The 17,924-nt window shown below is 30.4% G+C and overlaps 1 protein-coding gene across 4 annotated transcripts in view; it reads right to left on the bottom strand.

Moving 5' to 3' along the window:
* Positions 1-17,924, bottom strand: part of COL11A1 (collagen type XI alpha 1 chain) — a gene marked incomplete at its 5' end in the record, with an annotated part of 194,942 nt that overhangs the window by 109,171 nt on the left and 67,847 nt on the right. The window contains 9 exons of one of the 4 annotated variants that reach the window (XM_082652321.1): positions 3,307-3,363; positions 5,484-5,567; positions 8,438-8,512; positions 9,174-9,236; positions 10,200-10,241; positions 11,611-11,673; positions 12,427-12,681; positions 14,633-14,722; positions 15,329-15,445. In XM_082652321.1, the coding sequence (XP_082508447.1) occupies positions 3,307-3,363; positions 5,484-5,567; positions 8,438-8,512; positions 9,174-9,236; positions 10,200-10,241; positions 11,611-11,673; positions 12,427-12,681; positions 14,633-14,722; positions 15,329-15,445 (846 nt within the window). Of the gene's footprint in view, positions 1-3,306; positions 3,364-5,483; positions 5,568-8,437; positions 8,513-9,173; positions 9,237-10,199; positions 10,242-11,610; positions 11,674-12,426; positions 12,682-14,632; positions 14,723-14,912; positions 15,066-15,328; positions 15,446-17,924 lie in introns of all 4 variants that reach the window. The other 3 variants (XM_082652320.1, XM_082652322.1, XM_082652323.1) reach the window with 3 other exon arrangements.

Below are 17,924 nucleotides of genomic sequence, written 5' to 3'. Positions count from 1 at the left end.
CCTACCATTTTCACTTGAAATAATTAAACATTATTCAAAATACATTTCTTCAAATAGTATGATTTTATTAGTTAATACAACAAAATTTTCAAGTCCTCTGATTGAAATACATCTCTTCTCAGATTTTGACTGTATTCCAGTGTGTGAACTATATTTAAAAGTCTATATTTTACTGATAACTACACAGAAGCAAATTTCATGAAATCACATTGAAATGTTCTTTAATGTGTATGCCACCAGAGCACTTACGATGATACACAGGCGTTATTTATCATTACTCTGTGGTGGAGTACTAGAGGAAATACATTTTTACAGAATCGGGTACACATTGAATTCATTTGTGAAACTTGGCAAATATTAATGCTGTTATACTCAGAAGCTTCTCAGACACTGAATTCTATAGCAATAAAATGTCAAGAACAGATGCTATTGTTGTTATTATAATTGTCCTGAAATAATGTCAAAGCATTTTTTCCTAGATTGGTCTATTTTTCCTTAGGAGAATAAGTCCTTATGATAAATGCCTCTTCCAAATATTTACATAATTCACAAAGTGCAACAAAAGCCTGGCAGAGTAACTGGAAAAAAGTATAAAACCACTTTATAAAAGTGCTGTGAGTTTTAAAAAATAAATACTAGGCCATTCATCTTCCTAAAAAGCTTTAGAACACTAAAATTGAACATAGTGGTAATAGTTACTTCATTCTGAAGAAGTATACTTTGTGTGTTTAAGAAGTTTCTGATTTATTTAAATCAATAGAGATTCAATTAAATACTACATTGAATCATATTGCAAAAAGGTTAAAATTATGCTAAGCCTGAAAATGCTAGGTATCTAGAGCCTCCTGGTGGCTCCAAAGTAAAATAACTATTAATATGACTGCCAAAAAATATGACAAGTCAAGTAACATGAATATTCCAATCCTGAAAATTACAAGAATGATGACTTACAAGTGTCTAATTAAGAATTCTTGCAACTAAATTTCTTCAAGAGAGAAACTGGGGTTCTACATTAAATCAGATTATTAAGCATAGAATTGAATGCAATTAAAGGACAGTCTATTTTTAATTACTTTACTGCATTATATCTTCTGTATATAAGCACAACCTACTCAACGGATTATAATTACTTTGCCCAAACACTTATTCTAAAAATCGCCATGTAATAATTGACAGTAACAGAATAGGGTAAAGAACATTTTCTATGTTTCCTGAATATTTTAAAATATAGATCTCTTTTAGTCTATAAAATCAATTGGAAACAAATAATTGAAAAAAGAAATATTTCACTGAAAGAATGAACATATTTATGTATTAAAATATTGTTTCTTTTTTAAATCTTAATATATAAAATACGTTAGACTCTAGAATTAAGATTTTTTAAAGTCTGTTATAATTTTATGTTTTGGAGCAAAGAATAAGAGAAGAGAAAATGGTAAAAACAAACAATGTGATTTTTTTCTCTCAAGATCAACCTTTAATATTTTAGGAAGCTAAAACTTTCTATAACAAAGACTTAAGTAGTAAAATCAATTAATCTTGGATATTACATTGAGAATGGTAATGTAATAACATGGCTGTCAATGTTTTCTCTTTGCCAACATGCTGTGAATGTCTGACCCTTAAGGACTGGTGAAAACAGGAACAGCTTAACACTGTAACCAGTAACAAGTTTTCACTGGTTCTGCTCATCACTGTTCTTACCCTCTACAGATCCATTAGACTTGTGTTTGTCAGGATGATAAGCAGGAAAATTCCTTTGGATAATAGGATAATAAAAAATCTCAAGAACTTACAGATGCTAGGCTGATATTTTTAATTTAAGCAAAAGGCAGTGTTTCCCAAACACGCTTGACCGTAAGAATCAGCCTGCTGCACTCGTTGAAAATATAGTTTGCCAGTTCCGACCCTGAATATGCATCATTAGAGCCTCAAGTTCAAGGCCCCAGGAACTTTCACTTTTGATAAAATATATGGGTAATTCTTCTGCCCCCAAATTTGTAAAACACTAGCATACTGCTGATTTTCCTCAGTCATGTAAATGTGTTATTATTAACAAGCAATTACATATTAACTCTATTTCTTCCTTTATTAAATGACATGGAATCTTTCATCTTCCCTACTATATTTTGAAAGGCAGAAGAGTAAAACTACATGATAAATACATAATAATGCATTTAGAAGTGTGTATAATTTAAATTCTGTGGAACATATTGCCAGAACACATGTTCCACATGAGCTCATATGATTGAGTATAAAGCCCTCCAAAATATATGAAATGTTATAAAATTTCAAGACTGAAGAGAACCATAAATTTATGGAAAAGTAGATAACAAACTCTTAAATAAACTACATGAAGAAAACTATTTTTCCTCCTAATAAGATCAGTAAAACTATTTAATTGATTCAAATTTGAATAAAATCATTTTGCTGTGTCTACTAAGTAAACAAAAGATAAACTTTGAATGTTCAGAGTAATAATTTCTATAAATACCATTATTTCAATAAAATATTGTGAGCATATAAGATCATATTGAAAGTATACTACAGCTTTTTATATCAAAAAAATACTTAAAATAGAAAGTATTCCATTCATTTTAAAATCAATGAGAACTCAGGTTGGAATTATACAATGTTCTTTTCCCTTAAGAAAAAAGTATGATTTAAAAAGAATCTTTGTTTTGTGTTTGTGTGAATTGCTACACTGCTTAGCATTTGGTAAGTTTCAAAATATTTTAAAAAATATATAGAATATTAGCTTGTCAGTAAGCTTGTAAGGAAAATAAAACACTTATTTGCCAAGAGTCTCTAAAAGACAAAATAATTTCTCTAATATCTGAAGCAGTTAATGGAATACTAGAGGCAACTTAAAGTTTAAGCCAAGTCTCCTGCTTTCTCCTAAGAATATGGAAAAATTTTCATTGGCCTCAAATATTTTTTTCTTTTTTAATAAATTCTGTTTAACATAAAATTAAATCTCAAGAACTTACTGTACACTTGAACTTCAACAACTCAAACTATTATGCAAATAAATTATAGTTTGAAAAGTTAATAATTGGATACATGATTCAATTATATTTTTCACTGTATTTGTTTGATTTGAGAATTTTCCATTGTAACCTTTTCATTAAAATTTACTGAGGACTGAATTCAGAGAGATTTCTTAAATGGAAACCAAATCCAAGTATAAGTCGGTATATTTACTTACTTTCACCAGCCAGAGATATGAAAACTGCCTGGCCAAAGTTGCACAAGGAACTACTAATACAGGAATTTAACCATATATTATCTTTTTGGGTAACCTACCACAGGACCCGGTCTTCCAGTTAGACCCATTGGGCCAGGTGGACCTCTCAGAGCAATCTAGAAAATAAAATATAGCAAATTCAGGAATGCCTCCCTGGATGAGCATATTAAACCACAATATTCATTTGCACAAGTTACCCTTAAGTAGCAGCTCATCAACAGAGGTATAATAGCTACATAGTAGAAAGAGTGCCTGATTACTGAAGAATCACAAGTTTTTAGAATGACAAATTGACCTAATAAGTATTAGACATTTTTTAAGCTGTTGTGACTTATATACAATCTTGTACCATATATATTATGATTTATTCAATGACAAAAGTTAAAATAGATTTAACATCTAATAAGAAATTTAATATCTGATGATTTTTCTACTCAAAAGTGCATTGAGAATATTGCATAGGCTTCTCTTAAATATGTAGGTGTAATTCTCATTGACAATACTTTTAGATGTGAACAATTTGAAGTGCTTTAAGTGAAAGTTTTCTAGCACTATTTTAGGATAAAAACTATGACAATCCAAGCCAGACAGTAAAAAGCAAAATTGATCAGAAAGTGCTTAGATAATACAGTTATTTTAACAAATCTCAAATTTAATGCTTTATAGAAAAATGCATTTATTTTGTAGAATCATAGGCATGATAGACTGATTACATGCACTATTGACACTGAATATTAGAAATGTGAAATTAGCACTTGGAAAGCTAGAACAAGTAGAGTAAAAGGATAAATATTTGACAGATGTTAAATTAGTATGGTGTGCTATTTTTTAATATTAGTGATTCCAAAAGATGAATATTTAGATTGCCAAAACAGATATAAAAAATAATATTGTAATAGAAATAATGTAAAATCAAATTAGAAAAGTGCATGAGATGGAAACAGTAATATCTCCAAAATTTCACTACTGACTCACCATGAGATTTTTGACAATACACTTCTTAATCCTTGAGATTAAATATCTGAAAAATTGGAATTATAATGCTTGCTACCTATTTCCAAGGAGGTTAAAAGGACTAATAAAATTAGGAATTCAATGACCTAATAAACTATTTAAGCTCAAATAATTATCTAAAATCTGTTCAAAGTAATAAAATTTATAAGTTGTAGGCATCATTAGTAAATCAATTTAAATATTTTTAGATTTGTATTATGCCAAGTTCTAATAAACAAATATTTAAGTTTTTCATTTTCTTTATAAATGATGTAACCAAACAATGGCATCTTTTCAGATTAATAGACTTACACTCTCAGATAATTTATGCACTCATAAATTTATGGTGATAAAGTTATCACCAAAATGATTTATATCACTTAGGAAGCAGGTACCCATATCCATGTCAACTATAAGCCCTTTATTTCCTTTTTCCTTGAAAAGAAAAAAAGACTATACTATGAATAAAAGTATTATATGACTTTCAACATTTTCCTGATCCATTCTTTTGATTTTCTTATCTATATTTTAACTGCACTGGAGCTAACTTAAAAAGCAAACAATTTTATATTTTATAAGTATACAGATAGTGAAAAGCTTTTAGCTGACAAACAAATATGAACTGAATGGATTTGGTTTAAAATATAGATTACAATGATTCGAGCTTAGAATACATATTTGAAGGTTTCTTTCCTCCACAAGAATGCCTAAGAAATTTAATTTTCTGGATTATTTGGGATATCCTGAATAATCTATAAGATTGGGTGGAAAAATTATTTTAAACTTTATCCTCTTACTTTATTTATTGGTCATTGACATATGCCTTTGCAGGGAAAACTGGATGTGAAAGATAAAGGGTGATACATATAAATCCATCAGTACTCTTTGAAAAAAAATTAGAAAATTTGTGTATTATGGTCTGCATGTTTTTGCCAGAATTATGTATGGCAATACTGCAAGGGTCAGTCATTTAAATTAAATATTAAATTAAAGAAAATATTCCTATCGGAAAAATAGATATTATCTTAGTATCTTCTCCATCTAAATTCAACATACTATTCAGAAGTATTTTGTTCATAATAGTAGCACCCTCCAGATACACACACACACACACGCACACGCACACACACACGCACACGCACACACACACACACATGCACACACACACACATGCACACTTTCTCTCTCTTGCATAATTTGGCACAGAATCAGGTTATGGAACTACATGTTGATCCTTTCTTACCCGAGCCTGCTGAAGAATGGCCTGGGCCTGAGCTTCCTGAGCAGAGATGATTGGTCCTTTGGAACCATCACCACCATAACGAAACTAAGAAAAGATAACATACAGAAGCTCAAAATAAGAATTTCTCAAATAGGTGCATTAATTACTAGATTAAAAACTACTTACTTAAAATGGTGGGATTTTAAAAAAGTCCATGGTAACTCCATCATGAATCATGATACCTAGATTTTTTTTTAAAATTTTCTTTCTGTCCATTATAGAAGTTTTCTAGACCATGCTTTACCACTTGTAGAAGAGACTACAGACTCCTTTACAATTTTAAATTCCATAATTTTTGAAAACTATGGAATAAGCTATCATCCATTTCTTTACCTGCACAAACGCTACCCATTCTACTCACTCATTTGTAAAAATTCTAAATGCACTAAGTTCGGTAGTGTTGTAGATCAACTGCTATTTTGTTGAGCAAAACTTCTGGAATCTCTGTGAACACAGAGGAAATCTTCCTTGAGATAGATTCAGTTTGTTTACCTTTTCTTAAGTAATTATACTAGGAAACTGATCCTTTCTGTATCCCTCTATAAAATGCTAAAGCTCCTTTTTCATTTTAACTCAAAATGTAGCATGAATAAATTTCTCTCTATGTTATTATTACTTGAATCTTTATTACATTTAAACAAATAAATTTTTTCCACAAGAACTTGGGCAACTTTATTTAAAAAAATTTTTTATTGAAGTATAGTTGTATTAGTTTCTGTTGTATAGCAAAGTGATTCAATTTTATATATATATAAAATATATGTGTATTATATTCTTATTCTTTTCCATTATGGTTTATTATAAGATATTGAATACAGTTCTCTGTGCTATACAGAGGGACCTTGTTGTTTATCTATTTTATATTTAGTAGTTTGTATCTGCTAATCCCAAACTCCTAATTTATCCCTCCCCCCTCCCTTCCCCTTTGGTAAGCATAAATTTGTTTTCTAAATCTGTGAGTCTGTTTCTATCTTGTAAATATGTTCATTTGCATCATATTTTATATTCCACATATAAGTGATATCATATGATATTTGTCTTTCTCTGTCTGACTTACTTCACTCAGTATGATAATCTCTAGTTTCATCAATGTTTCTGCAAATGACATAATTTCATTCTTTTTAATAGCTGAATAGTATCCCGTTTTTTATATATATATATATATACCACATCTTCTTTATCCATTCATCTGTTACTGTTATTCATCTGTTACTGGACACTTAGGTTGCTTCCATGTCTTGGCTGTTGTAAATAGAGCTGCTATGAACACTGGGGTGCATGTATCTTTTTAAATTTGAGTATTCTGTGGATACATGCCCAGGAGTGGGACTGCTGGATCATATGTTAACTCTATTTTTTAGTTTTTTGAGGAACCTCCGTATTGTTTTCCATAGTAGCTGACTCAATTTACATTCCCACTAACAGTGTAGGAGGGTTCCCTTTTCTCCACACCCTCTCCAGCATTTATTATTTGTAGTCTTTTTAATGATGGCCATTCTGACTGGCGTGAGTTGATACCTCATTGTAGATTGGATTTACACTTCTCTAATAATTAGCAATGTTTAGCATCTCTTCTTGTGCCTATTGACCATCTGTATGTCTTCTTTGGAGAAATGTTTATTTAGGTCTTCTGCCCATTTTTTGATTGTTTTTTTTTTTGTTTTTGTTGTTACTGAGCTGTATGAGATGTTTGTATATTTTGGAAATTAAGCCCTTGACAGTCGCATCTTTTGAAAGTATTTTCTCCCAGTCTGTTGGTTGTCTTTTTGTTTTGTTTATGGTTGCCTTTGCTGTGCTAAAGCTTATAAATTTGATTCGGTCCCATTTGTTTAGTTTTGCTTTTATTTCTAGTACCTTGGAAGACTGACCCAAGAAAACTTTGCTATGATTTATGTCAAAGAATGTTTTGCCTATGTTCTCTTCTAGAAGTTTTATGGTGTCGTGTCTTATATTTAAGTCTTTAAGCCATTTTGAGTTTATTTTTGTGTATGGTGTGAGGGTGTGTTCTAACTTCATTGATTTACATGGGGCTCTCCAACTTTCCCAACATCCCTTGCTAAAAAGATCTTTTCCCCATTGTATATTCTTGCCTCCTTTGTCAAAGATTAATTGACCATAGGTGCGTGGGTTTATTTCTGGGCTCTCTACTCTGTTCCATTGATCCATATGTCCATATGGACATATATCCATATGTCCATATGTCCATATGATCATATGTCCATATGACAGTACCATGCTGCTTTGATTACCGTGGCTTTGTAATATTGTCTGAAGTCTGGGAGGGTTATGCCTCTAGCTTTGTTCTTTTTCCTAAGGATTGCTTTGGCAATTCTGGGTCTTTTATGGTTCCATATACATTTTAGGATTTTTTGTTCTAGATCTGTGAAAAATGTCAAGGTTAATTTGATAGAGGTTTCATTAAATCTGTAGATTGCTTTGGGTAGTATGGCCATTTTAACAATATTAATTCTTTCGGGCAACTTTAAAAAGCAATCTTAAGGTAAAACAAATAATTTTTGGACAATGAATAATACTATAGATATATTGTATTTAAAAAGTATTAGCTAGTGTCTATATGGTAGTAAATAGCATATTAACTTTATGTTAATACATGAAATGCATGTTACTCATATGACTCAGGATAAAGCACATGATTAAAAATATTAAGAAAATCCTCTAAGATTTCTTGTCAAAAAATATAATGAAATAATAAAGCCTCAGTTCTACTGCAGAAATAAATATTTACCAGAATTTTGCTTTAGCAAAATTTATCACAATTTCTGAAGGCTGCTTCATTTCAAGTATCTCTACCTCATACAATGTTTTTTTGATTGATCTATAATATGGTTAAGCAATATTTTTCAGCAGTAGGATGACAAAACATTGGGTCATCTTTATAACTATAAAAAACATACCGGTAACACTAACATGGTACCAGGAGGACCAGGTAAACCATCAGCTCCTGGTAGACCGGGACGTCCTGGGGGACCCTAGGGAAGTAAATAAAATCATCAAAATTAATCAATAAATAAAATAATTAAATGTATTAGAAACAGAATAACTTTGAATACCATAAGTCTACATTATCTACTTTGTGTTTGTCCTCTACTTCTTGTTTAATCTCCTTTTAGTAAGGATACCTAGAGAGGATTGTATTTCATTGCAGTAGTTTTATATAATTTAAATAATGCACAAATTTATTGCCTACTCAAGGAAGGAGAAAAAAAGGGATTTTACAAGAAGAGTTTCAATAGACAACGCAAATGGTCTATTTCTCCATGTGACCCAGGATGTGATCTTCAAATTAGGATGTAGCCTTATTAATTCAGTCTATCAGTATTCAACTAAATAGTCATGGGAGTTTCTGGTAAATATGTCTGAACTCAAAAGGAAGAACTTAATCTAATGTATTGGGTTCATATCAAAATGGAAATTGATTAAAAATAAAAAATTTTCTTACTAATTATAACATAGATAAATGCACATTCTTTCACCTCACTTTTAAAATTATAGTTAGAAAAGTTAAACAAAATTTTGCACAACACTGAATTCATATGTTATCCAAGTGAGAATAATATGTTAAACCTGTAGAATATATTTTAATTCTTTTCATTTATGTTGCATTCTTTTGTTATGAGTCCCTTCACTTACCCTCTCACCAGGGTCACCAGGGGGTCCAGTGGGGCCTTGTAGACCTGGAGGACCCATAAGACCCTACAGAGAAATAAACCATAATCTGAGTTAGATTCCTGATTTTGTTAGTATTCAGGCAAATTCATCCTACCAAAATCAAAGAAGAACTCATATTCATAAATAAACACTCTTCTCCCAAACAATTGCCCTATTTATCTTCCCATAAAAAGAGAACATATAGGGACCACTTTGTAGCTAGCTCAACTCTTCCTCTACGAGGCTGCTCTCAGGGTAGAGACAGACATTCCAAGGAAGAACAGGAAAGGAAATCCTGCCAATGTACAGTCCCTGAGGTGGAAGTTTGTTCCTAGTTCTTACTGAGGAAATGGTATACTCATTTAATTAGACTGCAAAAATGTGACAGTGAAGTTGAAATGTAGAAATCATTTATATTCTTTATGGGTAAAAGTATTTAAAGGCATCAGTATAATATATTTATTTCACATGACAAGAATTTAATTAATTCCACAAAAGAAAGAGGATTTCTTACAAAGTCAGATCAGTACAACTACCTGACAATAAAGACACCCTGATGAGTAACATTAGCCTTATTAGGAAATGACAATGGAAGCTGATAGTCACTCCATTCAGAAGTACAGATAAGGCAGCTACAGTCCACTTAGAATTCTCAGCTCTCTTCTTTGAGATATATCTATACCTCTTAAAAAAAAAAAAAAGAGGGCTTTTTTTTTTACTTTTATAACTTTCAGGCACAAAATTGAAGATGAGGTTAGAAAAGTCAGAGATATTTAAGCAACAAAAATATTTAAAACAAAATTTAATTTCATAGCTCTCAAAAGAATATCATTTGGATAGCCAAATCAGAAAGCGATTGAAGGCCACCGGGTCCTCTGACCAAGTATTTGCCTCTATAATTCAATACTCAAATTAGTCTAAAATATATAAATTCAACAGTGTAATAGAAATCTTATATCTGATTATTTAAAAAATCAAGACAAAAATAATCTTAAAACATTTACATACCGCAGGTCCTGCTGGCCCTGGTGGTCCTTCAATAAGCATGCCCTACAGTTAAAAAAAGATAGAGTCATTACTAGGGCAATGTGACCCCTAACCTCTTATCTAATTGGCTCTTAGAAAGCACCACATCATTGCATTTTAAAAGGTAAATTATCTGTTTCTACATATAAAACAATTACAAGCATTTTTGCATGGGGAAGGGAGGAAATTAAAAATGATAGAAGACATAATCCCTGTCCTGAGAAAATCTGTGAACTAATTAGCAAGGAAATAAATATTCAGGTAAGTAATATTACAAAGAGAATATGCTAAGTGCTCCCCAAGAGGGCAAAGACATTTAACCAAGTTTTCCCTAGCACCCAGAATAATGCCAGGCACAAAGCAAGAAACTGATAAATATTTGCTGTGTGAATGAAAGGATGGAAGAAAGCAGCACCTAAGCACTTTAACTCAGGGAAAGGGGAGAAAAGTCCATGTTAAAGAACTGGACATAAATATAAGTTCTTAAAAAGACAAGAGAATAGAATACTATTTCAGGATAAGAACACAATTCTAGAAAGTTTATGATTCTACTGCTGAAAACTGTCTTGTCATTTAAAAAGTTGGTTGTAAATTTTCATAACAAGGACAAATTTATTCTGAAAAATTATTTTTAAAGACTTTGGTGAGCATACGATGTGCTTTCTCAGATTTTGGAGTAATAAACAGATAACAATGTTCTTAGAGATGCATCTTTTATAGTTTTATCTCCTCCATCTTTTATAAAAATTTTACATCCTTGTAGTTCCTGAAATGATTTTCATTAGTTTGAGGCAAATAGTTAAACATACTTCCTTTAGTTCTAATGCAATACTTTTCCCAAATTGCTCATTAGGGAGAACAACAGTAAAATTGACTTCCAGTAAGAATTTGCTTCTTACCAATATCTTGAGTGGTAGTAACATTAATATAAATCTTCAAGTCACTTTTGAAGTGATTTGAAGATTTTTTCCAATGGAAGAAAAGCAAGCAAATTTTAAAAAGAACGTTTTCATATTATTACATGATGTGATTTGAATATGAAACAAATAAGTACTATGTCAAATAATATATTTCTAATAATGTTAAGTTATAGAAATTAGAGGAGAAAATCACTGGACTGGAAAATAGAAGAGGTAAAGTCTGGTCATATCTCAACCGCCAAACATTTGAACCCTTTAGGTCTTAGGTTTCTTAGTTTTTAAATGAGAGAATTAGACTAAAACATTGTCGGCTAGTTTCAAATTCCAAAATTCTGTATCTCTATATTTTTTTAGTGTATTGAAATTCTACTTGCCAGAACTGGCCTTACTAACTCATTACTTGTGGCATTATAAACATTCGGACATTAGAATTTTCAATGGTACTATTACAATGTATTCATACCAGTACTTACCGGTTCAACTACTGCTGGTTCTCCTTTCTGTCCTTTTTCTCCATATGCACCATGGCCATTTATCTGTTGAGTGAAAAATTCAAGCAGCCTGTCTTTAAGTAAATAAGGCCATTTAAGTATTTTTAAAAGATCATTTAATCATCTAAGTGCATTTAAAACAATCTATTAAAATGTGTTTTTTAACATAGAAACCTATTAAAGTTTTAAATACTGAAAATATACAAACGGAAACACAATGAACATTAATGCTAAATCTTGAATGAGATTGAACAATTGTTTCTTAAAGACACATTATAAAAAGATAAAGATATCTGTCGACCTCATTATTATCCCAAGGTACTAAGCAAAAAGTGTCATCAAATTAAATTCAATAAAATAGAGGTGGAGGGAAGAAATGGGTAAAGGGGTTCAAAAGGTTAAATAATAATAATTATAATGATAAAATGATAATTAATATGGTGCATTCCTGAGCATCACCAGAAAAGAAAAATAAATAAAACAGTCTAAAAATTAGAAAACAGTCTTAGTACCCAGAATGACAATGACTGTAATTTAATCTTATCAATGCCAAGAAAACTTTTATACAACTCTATTAAAGATTATTCTTTCAAATGAAGACTCCAGTAGTGTGGCCTGAGATACAACTGCTGAAGATCCCCATGAGGAAGAACCTATCAAGGTAACCTAGTAGTGATAAATATTCATAATTTATATAAGAACATAACCTACATTTTAAACCTGAAAAGACATCAAGATGAACACGAAAATACTCCAGAAATAAGACATACAATGACACAGAGCAGAATACTGACTTACACTTGTTTCTGTGATATCTGTTTCTGCTGGAACACCTGGACCAAATTCTTCATTAGTGGGGCTTGTTGGTTTATCTTCATATTCTTTATATTCATAAAAATCATATTCGCCTAAATCTCCATCTACCAGAAGATCAGAGTCCCTGCCGTCTATTTCTTTGTTTTCATATAGCATATCCTCAGAATTTCTCCTCTGGGAATCATAATCCTCTCCAGTTAGATATTCTTCAGTAAATACTTCTTCAACTGGATTTGGCTATTAATTTAAGTTGCAAGGAATTGGAGAACATGAAGTTTACTGTTAGTAAAGCAAGGTAAGCATTTGTAATTACAGTTTGATGGAATGTGACAGGAAGTGGTCTGAATACTACTCAAGCAAGTCTGAAAGCTGGGAAAGACAGCCTTTCAGCATTATTGAAAGAAATATTTTTGTACATTGGTATGTACAAGGAAATATTGCTTTCAAAGAACTTTTGCCAATAAACTGCAAATATTCACATAGATTCAACATGTGTATTTGCTTGTTCCATTGGAAAAAACTTGTTATGCAATTTGATATTTACTTTATAGTTTGACTTGAATAATATATATATGTATATATAGAAAATATATAGTTAAAGCTTTGCTTAATTTTCAAATCTCACAGAACCTCATAATGAAATATAATTGCTACCAGAAAAGTCATGTAAGTTTGACTCTCAATCCGAAAAATAAAATATTAATGCCAATATTGAGATTTATCATTGCAATATTTATGCAGAGTATCTAGAATGTAGGGAAGTATTATATCACCAAAGAGTTCTTTATAGCAAATAAAATGTAAATTATAGTCCTCAGAATTTAATACAATAGAATATATCACCATGTAGTCTCATAAAGAGTATGAGATTATTCACTTAAAAGTAAAAATTACATCAAAAATACTATCTCAGAGATATAGAAAAATAAAGCTAGTATAATTTCCTTTTTTCATAAATAATTCTCATTAATAGCATAAATCTGAATGATATTTATTAGGTAATTTTGGGCCATATGATTTTGATAAATTAAATAAATTTGATAAATTAAATAATTTATCTTGCTACTTTTGAATTTCATAAATAACTTGTTTGCTATAACATAGTGAATCTAGATGATAGAACAATATTGAATAATACGTAGTGTTACATAAAGTCATGTGAATGAAAAATGTGGCTAAATGATTAATTTAGTGATTGTTAACTAAAATAAAATGTCCAATAACCATAATATTTTTGTATTCTTAAACAATGAGTATATACTATCATTAGGGGGTGCATATCATCTGGGATCAGAATATTACTATGTTCATAGATCTGAGCAAAAGATGAATGAATTTGGGTATATAAATAAACACCTTGAATCAAGATAACCATTTTTGGAAAATGATTATTTTGGACTAGATGAAACTTGAAATTGGTTCCTACCCTAAAATGTTATTATTCTAAATTATGTGTTTGCATATAAAGTCTCACTCAGTTAATTTGCCTCACTGGGACACATGTTATATAAATTTTTAATAACTAAAATGATTCAGGTATTCCTCATACCAGTTAAACTGAATTGTATACTTATTTTTTTCATAATCAGAATATAGGAAATATATGAAATTCAGGAAGATTGTTCTATTTGTTCTATTTGTACCTGTATGTACTTAAACATTTTCATGGAAAGGACTGGAAAAGTTAAGATATAATATTTTAACCATAATTAAGTTTGAAAATGTAAATAGCCACTAAAACCAACTAAGACTATATTTTCTCAAAATATTTGTGTCATAAAAATGCATGATTATTGGTCAGATGGAGTAAATTCTAATTGTATCATTTGATGATACAGTTGTTACTTGAGAGGATTCTCCTCCTCACAGAAGGGTCATGTTGTGAATACCCTTAATCACAACATTTTGAGAAGCTTGCTCAATCCCAGGAGGAATCAAGAAAATGATAGCAGTCAATTCAGTTTGATCAATTTAGCATTTGCATGAAGCAAAGAGTCATGCAAAATCTGAATTGACGTTAATTTTAAATGAACTGTTTTTAGTAATAGTGAGCCAATTCTATTGTTTCTCTTACCTCAGTAAAAGAATAAAAATGTCAAACTTTTCAGAGGTTATAGATTCTTCCAGAGTGAAATATACCAAGAAATATTACACATTTTAAAAATTTAATGCTGTCTATGAGCATTACCTCATTTGGTCCAGATACACGCCTAGGAGCTTCTGTTTGGTAACTTTCTGTTCCATAGTTGTATTCTTGAAAATCATCAACAATATTTGCCTAATGGTAAATTCAAAAGAAAATCAATTAGTAAAAATGTAAGGTAATCCAAAATCTATGGAAATCATGATTTAACTGGGGTATCGTATTAGCCAAATGAGTATTTATCTAGTTGGGTTAGGACAATGACTCATCATCAGAGATCTTCCAGCTTATCTAGGAGAGATCTTGATTGCTTTTTCTTTGCTACCTTTACCCCTAGCTTGGCTTTTGCTGCTGCTTGATAACTTTTCTTCTTCTTGGTTGCAAATTTTTCAGATTTAGGGGGTGTAAACTTTTTGGACTTTTTCTTTGAGTTAGTGGCCACTGTCTTCGTCTTCATTTTGAAATTGAATTTCTTTTTCTGTAAAATGTGGTGAAAGATGGAATGGAAAACATAAATAAAATGAAAAGGGAAATAAAGAGCATGGATGAAAGGAAGGATAAGCAAAGCAAACCGGGCATCATTCCTTCAGGACAGCTACTGTCAATAAAAATCACAGTTATCAGGTCATAGAAATCAGATGAATGAAAGGTTTATGATAAGTTTGAGGAAAAGTGGACATAAGGAACCACAGGATGACAAACAGCAGGACCCCATACACAAAGGCGCTACTTTGCTTTTACCTCGGTTTGCGCTATTGTCTCTTCAGTTACAGTGGGAGTCTCTGTTACACTTTCAGCCTCTTTATATTCTGCTTCCCCATACTCATAGTCATATTCCATTATATCCTCAGGTGCATACTACATCGCAAAGGAAAAAATATCAGGCAATTTTGTTAGTTGCAGGTAATACTATTAACAAAGTGGTAATCATGTTCTTAACTTTTACTAGTAAAAGTTAAGAGACAAGTAAATACTGTTATTTAAATATTACTTCGTGTTACAAGAAGTAATACTGTCTTATACAGAGTATAATAACAGTGACAAAGCAGGTTTTCTAAGAGCAGAATAGTGGTTAGGTTTGTGAGGAAATTAAAAGTTTAGAATATTAATTCAAACTTTTAATTGTTGAATATTAATTCAAACATAGCAATTACATACTTGGACATAGTTGTTAAATAGTCACATTAATTTTGATTTGTAAAAATTGCACATAAGCCTCCTTTATCTTACAGCAATTTCAATGGGTCCTTTTTTTTTCCCATTAAACTACATGTTTAAAAATAAATGTATGGAGAGTAGTCTTCCCAAGCAAGAAAGAATTTTCATATCTATTATGAGACGGAAAGGGGAGAGAAACGAAAGGGAACAGAGGAACATGAAATGAGTCTATATTTTATTTGGAATACTGGAACTGATGTAAAAATACAATCTAAAGTTTATTCAGAAATAACTAATTTGCTATAGACTTACTTAAGATCAAAATGAGCACAGAATACTTGTGAACCATTAAAAGATTCAAAATTAGATCTGTTTATAATTAATACATTTCAGTTTTACAAATACTGCATTTTTTCTATTGAAAAAAGAGCATAACACTTAGATACCTTAAACCATGTAAATGTAACTCAAACTGAAAAATGGAATACTAGATTATTCTGTATTAAAAAAAAATTTAGGAGAAAAAGGTATGTTTCTCAGTAGAGGGATGTGCAATACAATCATTAATATTGTAAATAACATGCTTGCTCACCTTCAGAGCCAAACACCTCTATCAAAATTTTAATTTTTAAACACCAACATAGGTATTGTGAAACATATTTTAATTATTGGTTTTAATTAAAATAACTGTAAATCCATTAAGATCATATATAACAAAAGATACTAAGCAGCAAACTCAACAAGCTAAAACTCATATATATTTATATATTATTTATAATATATATTTATGTATAAGTATATATATTTATGTATATACACACATATATATTTATTATGTATAATATACATTTATATATATGTATACATATATTTATTATGTATAATACATATTTATGTGTGTATATATACATATATACCTATGTGTGTGTGTGTATATATATATATATATATATATATATATATATATGCTAAAAGCAACCTATTTGAAATTCCCTAAGAATTATATTTGGTCACATTTTCATTATATCCCAACTGGACCTCTCTTGGTATTTTCAAATTGACAAAATATCTCTTTTAATGTGCCAGAAAAATAACTCTTCACCACATATCTTTTAGAGAACTGTGATCACTGTGCCTTCTAATTTTAAAGCTCTATTAGATATAGCAATGAAAATGAGTGCAAATTTCACAAAGACATATAATGAGACATGTTCAAAACTGACCCCCTGGCAATATTGTATATCTGGCCCTTAATGAAATACCCTCACTAGAGGAAACTTTTCTAGATGGTTCAGCTGAAGGTCATATTGATATATATAGACATACTTTCAGTGTTTATGATTGTCAAAACTTCAATTTGATTAAATTAATTGAAATTAATTCATAATTTTACCTATCTAGCAATAGTTTAATTTTCATTGAATATACATTTTAAAGACTTCAACAAATCTTCATTCTAGTTAGTATTTGAGTAGAATTTGTTAAAATAGAAGAATGCATATATAACTTTTTGAACATTTGTGTTTCTTCATGACTCTGCAAGCAAGATATAATGCCGACTATTTCTAGGAAAGGTAAAGTATGTATTAATCAATAGCATCATTAAATAAATAAAACAATTAAATACTGAATTTAGATACATATTAAAATAATTAATGGAAACTGAATATTGTCTAATGAATAGTTTTTTTCCATAGTTATAGTCACACATGTTGGAATAAGAAAGAGTGGATTTATATAATTACTAGCTGGCAGCTTGAAGTTAAAACATGAAAAAAGATTAGCCAGGCTAATTTATGCTTTAGAGTTTTAAAATTAAGCAGACTTTTCAGAATCCTATGCATCTATGATGAATTGTAAAAACATAAGACAATATATAAAGGCATAAAGGACTGTAAAAATGGACAATTTAAATGCATCTTAAATGAAGCCTGATATTCAAAGCACCAATTACTTTTACTATCTTTATATCATGTTTTTTTTTTTCCTTATAGGAGGAAACTTTTTCCAACCTCCATAATTCTCTCCTCTATTTAAACTTTTTCCACATGGAGATCAAGCAGACTAGCTGTGGTCGTGGAATAATGAAGGCAGTAACATGCTTACCTGCTTAGGCACTAAAGCACATGTTTTTCTTAGAGCCATCAGCAGTCAGTGAAAAGAATCACTGCTTCTCTTC

This window comes from Grampus griseus (genome assembly GCF_964374135.1).
Source record: "Grampus griseus genome assembly, chromosome: 1".
Taxonomy (NCBI): domain Eukaryota; kingdom Metazoa; phylum Chordata; class Mammalia; order Artiodactyla; family Delphinidae; genus Grampus; species Grampus griseus.
Note: the sequence above shows the minus strand (reverse complement) of the source record. Positions and strands in the feature narration are given on the sequence as shown.